The 13250-nt window shown below is 33.9% G+C and overlaps 1 protein-coding gene across 1 annotated transcript in view; it reads right to left on the bottom strand.

Annotated features, from left to right (window-relative positions):
* RIMS1 (regulating synaptic membrane exocytosis 1) overlaps positions 1–13250 on the bottom strand; it is a 685283-nt gene that overhangs the window by 151650 nt on the left and 520383 nt on the right. The window contains exons 25-26 of the mRNA XM_007945190.1: positions 8193–8375; positions 7011–7123 (exon numbers count right to left, since the gene is read on the bottom strand). Coding sequence (XP_007943381.1) covers positions 7011–7123; positions 8193–8375 — 296 coding nt within the window. The remainder of the gene's footprint in view (positions 1–7010; positions 7124–8192; positions 8376–13250) is intronic.

Below are 13250 nucleotides of genomic sequence, written 5' to 3'. Positions count from 1 at the left end.
CTGAGAAGTGGCTGGTGGGTCTGAACTGTCAGCCTTCTGGTTAGCAGTCAAATGCCTTAGGCACTATCCCACCATACCTCCCTACAATACCAAAAAACAAAAACAAAAACAAAAACCCAAACTTGCTGCCATTTAATTGATTCTGACTCATAGTGACCCCACACTGGGTTTCCAAGGCTGTAAATCTTTACAGAAGTAGATTATCCTATCTTCCTCTGCAGAGCAGCTGGTAAGTTGTTTGAACCGCTGATCTGGTTAGCAGCCAAGTGCCTTATCCACCATGCCCCAGAGATCCTTTAGTAATACTAATTTGAATTCTGCATCATGATAGATCTCAGAGAAGAAGGGCTTCAGCTCACTGCAGTAGGATTTCTATGTTAAACACTTCTCCTTTCTTACAATGTATGTAAGCTTAAAATTTGATTTTAAAGAAATTTCTTGAACTTACTTTTACCCTTCCTGAGTTTTTTGAACTTTTAGTATCTATGCTGCCTGCCCTGAAATCCCAGGGGAAAGGTAGCATTTTCTGCTACTCTGCCTTGATAGAGGTATCTCTCCTGTTGTTCTCAATCCTGTGATTGATTCTGTAAAGTATTTCCACATCCTGTCTCTGAGGAAAACTCAGCAGGGTGATGACACCTCTAAGCCAGGACACACTGATCCTCTAAAAATTTAACAATCTATCATGCTTTGTAGTGAGGTTTTAAATGTACATACTTCATGAAGCCTTATGTTGTACAATTACAGATTTGTTTTGATTACCTAATTATAAGTTTTGAATAATATATGGAAGGGCTCTAAATGAACAATTATTATGTTTTAGATAAATGAATTTGGTCATAACTCACTCTCCATATGAAATTCTAATGCTTTTATCACACTAGAATTTATCTCATCAACACAAGTAAATTCTTCTGAATCTATTTACAAATGAAATATATTGGCTATTTTTGTACTGCTAAATCTAAAGTGTATGTTTTCTGATATCTAAAAATCTATGCAAAGCCTACACAACAAAATATCTCGATCTCACTGAATAATATATATATATATTAATTATAGCTATTTATTATCTGGGAGCTCTGGTGACACAGTGCTTAAGGCATTTGACTGCTAACCAGAAGGCTGGTGGTTCAAACCCACCAGCCACTCTTTGGAAGGAAGATTGGGCAATCTACTTCTGTAAAGATACTGCCTTGGAAATGCAAGGGAGGGGTCGCTATGAGTCAAACTGACTCAATGGCAGTGACTTTAGTTTTATTTATTTATTTATTATCTAGTTAGTCATGTCAGAATATAAATATAACAAACAAAACAAAACTACTGCTGTGGAGTCGGATCCGACTCACAGCGACCCCTCCTTGGGTTTCCAAGGCAGTATCACTATGGAAGTAGATTGCCCAACCTTCCTTCCAGGGACCAGCTGGTGGGTTTGAACCGCCAGCCTTCTGCTTAGCAGTCAAATGCCTTTGGCACTATGCTACCAGAGTGCCCATATTTTTATAAATTCAAACTAAAATGACTAATCGAATATAATTATGGCACATATTTACTTTGTAGTACTGAGGTGCATATCTCAGTATGTTAAGAGTTAGAGAAATATGGTTGGAATTGGTTCCTATTAAAATGGGATGCACCATAATGGAAGGAGGTCAAAAGTAAAAAGACCTAGTCTTGTAGTCTACTACTCATCAGTAGTATGAATGAGCAAATCTCTTAATTTCTCTGAACCTGAGTTTCCTCATCCATAAAATATGAATATGGATGATGCTAGTTTCAGGACTATGTTTGAGGATTACTATGGACAAAACATTAATTTGATTATTAATTCACATTAAAATACTGAAGAAATATACTTTTTAAAAAACTATACAAAATTATATATATTTTAAGAAGTTTCTGATAATGTATCAAGCTAAAAACCCATGCTAAAGTATTTGATTATCAGGCCAATAGTAGCACGGAAAAGAAAATGGTGTGAGCAGCACATGAGAGTGGGATGAGGCCTGGACCTCTATGAAACCCAAGTGCAAAGATCTAAAAGAAAATGTGATCCAAAAGACAATAATGGAGCAGGGCAGCAATGTGCCAATATTGTGGCTCAATGGTTTGCTCTTCCTATCCCTCAGAATTAATGGGTGTCATAACGAAACTGAAGCCAAAAGGAGTAATATTTAGGCAACCACGTCCCACACACATGCCTGCTATAGAAGCCAGAATATTCCATAAAGTTACTGCTAGCTGGAAAGGCAAAGCCAGGGATTTTCTACTTCTCTGCACTCAGATATTATCCTGAGTAGGAGCTAAGAATGAAACTTTTCATTTATGAGAGCAATGAAATGTAAACAAGCAAACAAAAACAGGCAAATAAAAAATCTATTAATATTTCCCAAAGAGAACTTTTTCAAGTTGTCAGTGGGGATAAGTAAATTTTGAAGCAAAAATATTCTTAACTTTAAAGTGATCATTTCCTCTTTGATATAAATTTCTCACAATATAAAAGAATTAATACTTAATTCTCTATAGAGTTATTTCAGAGAAATAACTCCCTGCTAAGTAATTTTGCCTATTATGTCACTAAATATAGCTATATAACTTTCATATATTATAACAAAAAAGTAACAATATTAAATGGTTAAAAAGTTACATTAATATTTACCTTTTGTGGAAGAGTTATATTTTTCTTGTTCTTCAATGAATTAAATGCACATAATGATGGAAACAAAAGAAAGAAATCAGCAAATTTATAGTTAGATATGGAAATGTGAGTTAAGACGATGGCATGAATAATAAAAATGTATAACATATAAATGTGACATGATAAATTACAATGACAAACCATGAGAAAGTTTCAAATATGGCACTAAAATTAATCAAAGAAAAAACGAATATAACAATTAAAGATGTAAAATAAAAAAAGAAACATTGGAAAATTAATGCTTGGCATCTGAAGAGTATAGTTCATTCTATTTTTTTCCTGTCTTTTCAGAACTGCATAATAATTTACCGCTAATTTTACTAAAACATTTTAATTTAAATCAGTTGTGATTCTTTATTGCAAATACATTTCAAAACATATTTAATGGTCATAATTAAAACTCTCATCATTTCAAAAATGATAGTACCTCAGATAATTTAAAGTTTCATACAATAAATTAAAAAGTAAATTTCCATTTTTGCTAAATACTAAGTATTATCTTTTGACTGTGGAAAACATTTTTTAACAGTTTCCACATGCAAAAAATATATGCTAGTTTAACTAATCCTTTCTTCCTCTAATCTTATTTAAAATCTTCCAAAGTGAAATTACTTATTCCTCTGAAGATTGTATTTCTTAGATATTTCATAAAACTTTAGATACTACTCCTTGTCTGTGTAATGTCTACTGATTAACAGTAGCCTATCTAGATATTTCGGAAATGGAATATCATGAGAATTTTAGGCAGCAAATGTAACACCCCAGTGCCAATGAGTTGATTCTGACTCCTAGAGATCACTATTGGGTTTCCAAGGTGGTAAATCTTTATGGAAGTAGATTGCCTCATCTTCCTTCTGCAGAGCAGTTGGTAGGTTTGAACCTCCACCTTCTGGTTAGCAGTCAAATGCCTTAGGCACTGTGCCACCAGAACTCCTTAAAAGTAATGACAGAACATATAAAATATAACTGGCACACCACTGTTAGTTTATGAATTATGTCCAAATACTTCTTTAAAAGACATGTAATTGAGCATAAAAGAACATCACTTGGTTGGTTTCAGAGAACCACATAACATCTTTTTTTTTTAATACAACCAATATGTTGCTTTCAGTTTTACTCTGCATACAAGTTATGATGGAAAATAATGTTGGATTACAACCAGAGAAATTTCTTGAAAGTCTTTGTTCTCAATTATCACATATAATTGTTATCTAAAATGTAAGGCTACTTTTTCAACAATTTTATTTCAAAATCTGTTTCATATGCTCTCCTTTTCTTTCCCTAAATATACCCCAACCTAATTATCAGATTTTAGGTAGCAAATAGGCTAGCATTTCCAATTTTTAGAAGAAACTTCAAAATACTTTTTGAAAAATTAAGCAAACATATCCTTTCAAGTGACATCTTAATCTTCAAAATAAGACTGCTTTCATAATATAAAGAGACAGTAGTAAATTCAAATTAAGAGAGAAACAAATCCAAACAATGGAATCATTCTAACACACATCCTAAAACCACAATAATGTAAATAACTGTATCCAGAAAATGTGTGAATAAAATTATCTACACGTTCATCAAGAAGTTTTATTTCTATCATGGAATATAAATCATTTGAAACATTTTCTCTTATCAATCAACTGCTTATCAACTCAGTTATTTTTAGTAACGAAAATTGCCTTTTGTTAAAATTAAAAACAAAGAAAAAAGAAAAAAGGAAGGAAGAAAGGAAGTAAAGTACAGTAAAAGCTTGATCAATTGGAAATAAATTGCAGCCAGCATTAATCTTCACAGTAGAAAGATCTAAAGTTTAACAAGTAATATTAAAAGAAAACAAACAAGCAACTATGTAATTCTATAGCCCTAAGAACAACAATGAAATCAATCTTAGATAAAATATGCTAAATTCTGACTAGATCATGGATCAAATGATAAATTTACTTTAAAAAATGCTTTAGAACAAACAAAATTATCCTTTGAATTATTCCGTTTGAAATAAATCCCTAACAAAATGATGGTGCACAGTATCATCATTTACCAAAAGTCCCAAAGCAAATGTTAGTATCATAATCAGATTCATTTTAATTACAGAAGAACACTTAGATACAATAGTACCTGTTCATTATCATTTTTTAAATGGATATACTTATATGATTCTTGAGATCATATATTTCAGGAACCTCAAATAACCAAAAGTATTTACTAGCATATTTGTGACATTAAATATAAAATAACTCCATCAGTTTCATCCTCAGTCATTCCCTTCTTCCCACCTCAATTCAATCTTTACAAATTGATGATTGCTCTGAAAAACAACTGTGAATACAAATATCATAAAGAGTAACATTGATATTAACAATAAAATGTGAGCTTTTAGAAAACCAAAATCCAACATACAATTCAACTTATTTTGCAGAAGCAACTCTTATTTTTCCGTAAATAATATGACTATAATCTTACTGCACGCTATCTGTATGCAGGACCTTTACATGCATTTGAACCTGGTAGAGTGTTTTATTTGCAACTGGAGGAAATGCAAAGAATTTTAGGAATGAACAACTTTTCACATATTACTCTTTAGCAAAATATGGCCAGTAACACTGATTTATAGCTAAACATCAAAATTTATAATTTTTTCAGTTGTGCAACAGGAGTTCATGAATGGATAATTTAAATACATACCAACTTTCATTTTTAAAAAGTAAAGTAATATTAAATTTGAAACAATTTCATCTGGATTATTGCTAATTAGATCTTTAAAAAATTATAAATATTCTTAAGGTATTCCCAGAAAAGAGAAGAGAAAGTTTGTTAAACATGTGAATTGATCACTAGAATGAATTAATTGGTATTTTTAGAAAGAAAGTCAGAGTTTCACAAAACATAACATTTTCCTCATTAACTAAAAGAATATCCTATAGCAACCCTCAAAATTAAAGTATGTCTCATCAACAGGATGTATGATTTTAAAAAATACAAATACAGAGTTTACTGTACCAGTGTTTCTCTATTAATAAGTTGATACCTCTTAAACTCTACACTGTTTTCTACTATAATCAAAAATTCTGCATGACCAACTATTGCATTCATTTTCTTAGATCTTTAACATTTCTGAGACACAGTAAAGAAAGCACTTCAATTTAGTGAGCAAAACCCTGGCACCCAGTATCATCATTTACTCAGATGCCACACCCAGAATGATTAATACAGAATAAAATACATGTTTTACATTAGCAACAATCAACACTGTTGGGAAAATATTCAAACTTAGTATTTCAGTTGCTTCACAGGGATAAAGATTTTCAATATGTGTTTTAATATTGCATTTATACTGCAACTCCAGATTAGAAATTACGCCAGTAAACTGCTTAAAAATAAATCCTCTGATATGTAATATGTGATAACAAATATTGAAGATAATCTTTTCAATTATTGAGACTCGCGATAGCACCTTGGGTCACATGAAGAAAACAGTGACTATTTTCATCCAGTATTTAAATCCCTTATCCCAGGTAGTTTAGTGAAGTTAGCTTCCACTGTCAAAACAAACACACAACACAGTCTTTTTTTTCTCTCTCATATGCTTCAAATAAAGGAACCTTAAAATAACATAAACTACTCAAAATAACACTAAAATGTATGCTCTAAGTAATTTTATCATCAATCATGTAAAAAATACAAGATATTGCCAGTTAAGTTAAAATAAAGAACCCTAGTAAAACCTTCAATATGATCATGTGTTTAATTAGAAAATGTTTTTGAAACAAGTCTCCTTTTAACACATATAATACCATATTGTACTAAAGTTTTAAAATTGTATTTTTCTTTTGTCTCTTTGAATAAAGTTTATTTCCAGGGCTCAATCATTGTTTTAAAAATTACTAACTAAAATTCATTCACTCACCCACTTAGCAAAAACTGGGTATAATGCCATTAACTGCTATAAGTAGGTGGTGGAGATAAAAGTCTAAGAAACCTCTCAGGATTCAACAAACTACCCATGTAGTTTGTACATGTACTGCTCTCATGTAGATTCTGATTCATAGTGATTCTATAAAGCAAGATGGAACTGCTCCATAGGATTTCCAAGGCTGTAAATCTTTACGGAAGCAGACAGCCACATCTTTCTCCTGTGGAGACGCTGGTGGGTTCAAACTAGCAATCTTTCAGTTAGCAGCTGAGCACCTAACCACTATGTCACCAGGGCTCTTCCAACAAGCTACATATAATCAAAATACTATTCATCTGAAAAAGGAATATAAATCGAGGAGGTGTTCAAACCCAAGATTTTTGGACAATGATCTCTATTGAATACCTTGTTCTATACTGCTGCTTCTCACTGGCACTTGTGGGAGCTGTCTTCCCCTGCGACTGCTGAAGGATGTGTCTGCTGGAGGAGACTGGGTTGGACTTCCTTGTCGGTGCATTCTGCAGGCATAAAACAAAGCATGGACATTTAATGATGAAATAACTATATGGTCTGACAATAATCTTTTCCTTCCTTCTGTTACAAAAAAAAAACACAAAAACCTAACTGGATCTTTGGAAACAGAATCTAATGCTTTTTTTACGGTATGCGTAAAAGGAGTTATTCCTAAAAAGGGCTAAGGGAGATACGGCAATGTCTGTCACATGCAGCTCTGTATACTGAATTCCTGAACTGAGCACAATCAAATTCACCTCTTTTCGTTAGTTTCGTATGAAGCTGTGCATTCCACAGGTTACCACTTTTGGTAGTGCTCAACAAACATATCTAATTATAGCCTCTTGATCTTAACAATATGAATAAATTAGTAGGTGAGGCTATTGCCTAAATTGCTACAATTAATTGATAGATACTCTAGAATATTTTCTGACTGGTAAGAAAAATTCTAGCTGCATACTTTTACACATAACCATTCACTTATAATTTAATTTAAAAAAAAAAAAGCCCTGAAAGATATTTCAAAAATAACCCTTGATGATATGGAGTCTATTGGTACAAAGATCAAAACTACAAATAAAAATTTGAATACAGATACATTACTACTGCACAGTATTAAGCTGACCTCCATCTGCTGGCATTCAAACATATATTTTTAACTAAAGAACTCTGAAACACTCTAAGATAGTTCTAAATACAATATGAATGGTTAATTTTTGATTCCTCTTATACTTTTTAAAGCAAATATACATTTTAATTTTAGGTAATTTCTTATGAAAAATTTCACATAATTAAAAAATTATGTATGAATATGCCACAAACAGACGGAAGAACATAACACAGTCAAATTTAATTTTCAATGGTAGCTAATTGGCAGGAACTATAGAATACCACCAGGACAGTGAAAATAGATGCAAGTAATAGAGAATGTGCAAGAGGTTTAAGTGTCACAAAGAAAGGTTTAAAAACTATGGTGTCATAATGAGTGAAAGCATTGCGTGTTCAGGAAGGTACAACACCACACCAACACCCGGAGGCAGGACATGAATGCTGGGCGGGACACTGAATAGCAACCTTGTCAGAAGCGGAGAAGGTGGCGCCGACCCTCCGGGGGCAAGGTGGTGCATAGAACACAGTGTGCTGACACTAGAGTGCTCACTCGACCTCGAGCGAGTGGGATGTTTTCCCCTAATTACTGGCTGATCAGTCGCTCTTGGGGCTGCGTGTCCCCTTCTAGAAAGACATGGTGGGAGAACCCTAAAACATTAGGGTCAAAAAAAATCTTCAGTCAGCAGTTCACATTAATTCTGATATCATACATTTGTCCAAGGAAAACCTGGTTACTCTTATAAGACAGTGATTTTGCAAACTACAAGAAAACTCATCACACAATTACTAATTTGGAATTCAAATCAAACATACAAGTTATTATTGCAAATGAACATGCCATGTGGTTTTTAAAGGGGTAACTGAAATCTCTTTAATGTAATAAACCTCTTATAACTTACACAAGGATAGATACTTCTGTCTCTTGGGTTTTACTGAGCTGTGTTTTCTGAACTTAAGCTTAACATCACAGACCTTATAGTAAATTCAGTCAGTGTTGACTGAATGAGTGAATATACTTAGAAAAATGAATACAGGGAAACACTAACCTTCAAGAGCTAATATACTGAACAAGTCTATGTATATTTTCACAATGTTCATAATTTTACTCTGCAATAAACAAATCTTCACCAAGTAGCAAAGGCGATGGCTTCTGAGTTAATTTAAGTAGACCAAAGGATTAAAATGATGTAATAATATGGAGAATGCTTTATTATAGAACTGATTAAAAGGAAATGGCTGACTTATGGACAAAAACATGTTCCCTCAGATATAAAAATATCTTTAAGAAATGTGTCTATAAATTAACTGTTATCTTAATATAGTGTTCAAAATTAATATGAAATCAACTTATAAATTAAAGATTAACAATTAAAAATTTATATGTACACACACACACACACACAAACATACACATTCATGTTTACTACAACAGTCACATGCTTTTGCCTTTTTCATCACTTTCAGCCTATATTTAAGTAAAATTTACATTTAAAATACCTGTAACTAGGCTTTTTATAGTGGTAGAAGCAATACAATTACACCTCACCCTTTTAAAAGCAATCCTATAAAAATTCACTTATTAAATGACCAAAAATGGGTGAGAGTAAAAAAATAAATAAATAAAAATTGATCACCAAAGGTGCATCAACCTACCAGCCACTCCATGGGAAAAAGATGAGGTAGTTTGTTTCTTTAAAGATTTATAGCCTTGGAATTCCTATGGCCAGTTCTATTCTGTCCTATAGGGTCGCTATGAGTTGGAATCAACTTGATGGTAGTGAGTTTGCTTTTGTTTTTGGTTTACACAAGTTATAGTCAGATGGACTATTCTCCTTTTCTTTTGTATAAAATAGTTTTCACAGCTATGATTCTGATTCAGGGTATCATCTCATTTTCAGAACAATAAAATATGGAAATGTAAGGTTTTAGAGAAGATAAAGACTGTTTAGGTCTTTAATAAATGTGCATGTTATCACCTTGGATTAATAATTTATAGGACCTTAATGAAAACCCTGAAAGTTAGATTCTTACATTTCCAAATTAAAAGCAAAAAGAACTCCCAGGACTCTATAATTTAAAAACTCTTTAACCATTCTGAATTGACTTTTCACATTAATTCAACGGTGCTTATAATAATTGTGAGAAGGACTGCATGATCAACTCCCTTACAGTAATGAAGACTATGAGCTTTTAGCTTTAAAAAGCTTTATAAACCATTATCATGAGAATAAATTTCAAGCAATCCTTGCCCAAAGTATACTTTCTAAATGTGGCTTGAAAGTTGAATAATAATTGTACTGAGAAATTTTATGGCTCTTTCAATGTCGCTAAAATTTTACTTCATTCTTAATACAATTCATAAGCACTGTAAGAATTACTATGGTGCACAGGTGGCACAGTGGTTAAGCACTTGGCTGCTTACTGAAAGGTCAGCAGTTTGAATCCACTAGCCTCTTCTCAGGAGAATGATGTGGCAGTCTGCTTTCACAAGGATTACAGCTTTGGAAACCCTGTGGTACAGTTCTATTCTGTCATATAGGTTCACTATCAGTAGGAATCAACTTGACTGCAGTGTTTTTCTTTCTTTCTTTTTTTCCCAAAAGGACTGTTTAAGTGTGACTTGAAATGTCAATAATTTAGGTGGATCTTATATGGTACCAAACTAAATAGTGAAAGTATCAAAAGCAATTTCAGGGGCAAGTAAATTATTTCCTGAGTGAATACCATACAACTCAAGAATATGTGATTTAGTGTTCTCATCTCCTGAGCACTGAGGCTTGGAAAGTCTGAAGAGAACAGCCTGTAGTGTTTGAGATTAATCATTTAGCACAAGATCTGTTTTCTCTTTGATATGAATTAAAAGTCGCCTAATAATGGAACAGGAGCTCTGGTAGCATAGTGCCTAAGGCACTTGACTGCTAACCAGAAGGCTGGCGGTTCAAACCCACCAGCCACTCCTCAGAAGGAAGGTTGGGCATTCCTACTTCCGTAGTGATACTGCCTCGGAAACCCAAGGAGGGGTCGCTATGAGTCGGGCCGACTTGATGGCAAATAACAACAACAACAACAATAATGGAACAGTTCTTGCCACCAGCCAATCTATACCAAATATGAAAGCACGGACCAAAGGGGAAGCTTAAAAAAACTACTTTGCCTGTGGAAGAGAGGAGTGTGGCCTATGGGAGGGGATACTGAGGACTAAGCAAGGCTGGATTACAGGAAAGGAAATGGGACAGTGAAAACACACAATTTAAGAGCAAGGTTTGGAGATGAGAGATAATGAAATGAAGTACAGTTTGTTTTGGACAAGAAGATATTTACAGGAGTGTAAAGTTGAGAGATTTCAGGTTTTCAAGTCTTGATCCTTTCAATGAAATGGGATGCACTAAGAATGTAAAGATGTATGTAGGATGAAAAGAAGTTAGAACAACCATATTAGAGGATGAGATACATGCCAGGCCCTGTATGCAGGCCCTTTATATACATACAAGCATGTATGTACATGTGTGTATTTTTTTTCTTGTACACTCACAACAGCCCTGGGAAGTAAATGTTATTGTTTCCTTACATAGACAGAAAAACTGAATGTCATAGAGTGACTTGCAAAAAATTAACACGTGATGTGAAGTTCATACAGATCTCTCCAGTTCCAAAGCTTGCCCGTTTTCTGCCAATTAAGATAGATTTTGTTTCTATATAATGAGATGAAAAATGGTAATTTCTAATATCTGGATGAATACATTTTGTAACATATAAATACATGTCTAATTACTGAATAGTTTGGCAATACTTAACAGAATTTTGTTCTGAGAGTTTGTAGAAATCAAATGTATGGAAAATGGCACTTAGCATGTACTCTGGTAGATAGATAAACAGATAGACAGATACCAAACTCACTGCTGTTGAGTCAGATCTAACTCATAGTGACCCCTCCTTGGGTTTCTGAGGCGGTATCACTATGAAAGTAGATTGCCCTATAGATAGATAGATAGACAGACAGACAGACAGACAGGTAGGTAGGTAGATAGATAGATAGATAGACAGACAGACAGATAGACAGATACAGACATACATACACGGAGCCCTGGTATGCAATGGTTAAGTGCTTAGCTGCTAACCGAGATGTTGGTGGTTCAAACCCACCCGGTGGCTCTGTGAGAGAAAGACCTAGTAATGTGTGTCTGTAAAGATTATAACCTAGAAATCCTATGGGATAGTTCTACTCTGTCACATGGGGTTGCTATGAGTCAAAATTGACTTGATGGCACCTAAAAACTCTCTCTCTCTCTCTATATATAATATACCTATACACATATAAAATCTCATTTAATATTTCCAATTTAATTTTACTTGGAAGGTGATACTACTCTAATTAAAGATAATCAGACTCCTAGAGTAAAATTCTAATTCAAACCTAAAAGTATTCATTCTAGTTCACCATTTCCAAATGAATATCTATATATTTACTGCTGAGTTAAATCCATGCCTATTCTTATCACTTAAGACCAATGTTCTGACTTGGACATATGTAAAACGCATTTTTGACCAAAACCTTAGATTTAGTCAAATATTGCTATTGCTGCACACGGACTCACAAGTAATCTCTTCTACTACAGCTTGAAATTGTAGTTCTGAGGTTTTTAAAGTGAATTGTTGAGCATGGACATGCACATGGTACTTAAAGTCAAGCCTTCAAATAGTTCCTCCTGACTAAACAACTCACTAATGTGTCATTACTGGCCTGCACAGGCTCTTTCAGTAGGAACAGAATTTAAAACTGCATACTTAAGCAATTCTAAATAGTAGTCCAGACAAAATATCCCCCAGTTAGGATGCACAGTGTAGGTTCCACAAGAAGAAAAGTTACCAGAATGGAACATAGAAATGAGGCTAGCAGTTTATGTAACTAAATTGACACAAGAGTGAAAAGTCAAACTTGTATCTTACTAAGGAGCTCCCAAGAGAATCTGAAGCACTGTTTCTAAATGATTAGGCACAAGAGATAGAAATCAGTTTTGCCTGTCCTCCACCTACAATTGGTCACTTTATCCTTGAAAATATTTGTTTACAATGCTATTATTTATAGGAGCTCTGGTGGTGTAAATTTGAAGCCAAGTAGTGGTCTCCAAATCATCATCATTACAGAACAAAGGTTGCCAGAGCCAAGGGGTAAATCTATGGAATGATTCCCTTTGGTAAGATGCTAGCTAGCAATGGTCAATAATCAGTGCCCAAACCATTTGTACTGTGTCCTCAGTTCACTTGTAGTAAAAAGGGGACTCAAGTTATCTTCTGAAGACACGAAAGCTAACACTAACATAAAAAAGCTAGACCATTTCTTCTGTGGAACTAGCTATTCAATTGTTGTTGTTGTTGTTATGTGCCGTCAAGGCGGACCCGACTCATAGCGACCCTTCCAAGGGTTTCTGAGGCAGTATCACTACGGAAGTAGATTGCCCCATCTTCCTTCCGAGGAGTGGCTGGTGGGTTTGAACCACCAGACTTCTGGTTAGCAGTCAAGTG

This window comes from Orycteropus afer, unplaced genomic scaffold (genome assembly GCF_000298275.1).
Source record: "Orycteropus afer afer isolate SDZICR_OR568_19922 unplaced genomic scaffold, OryAfe1.0 scaffold00133, whole genome shotgun sequence".
Lineage (NCBI taxonomy): Eukaryota > Metazoa > Chordata > Mammalia > Tubulidentata > Orycteropodidae > Orycteropus > Orycteropus afer.
This window is presented reverse-complemented; position numbering and strand designations above follow the sequence as displayed.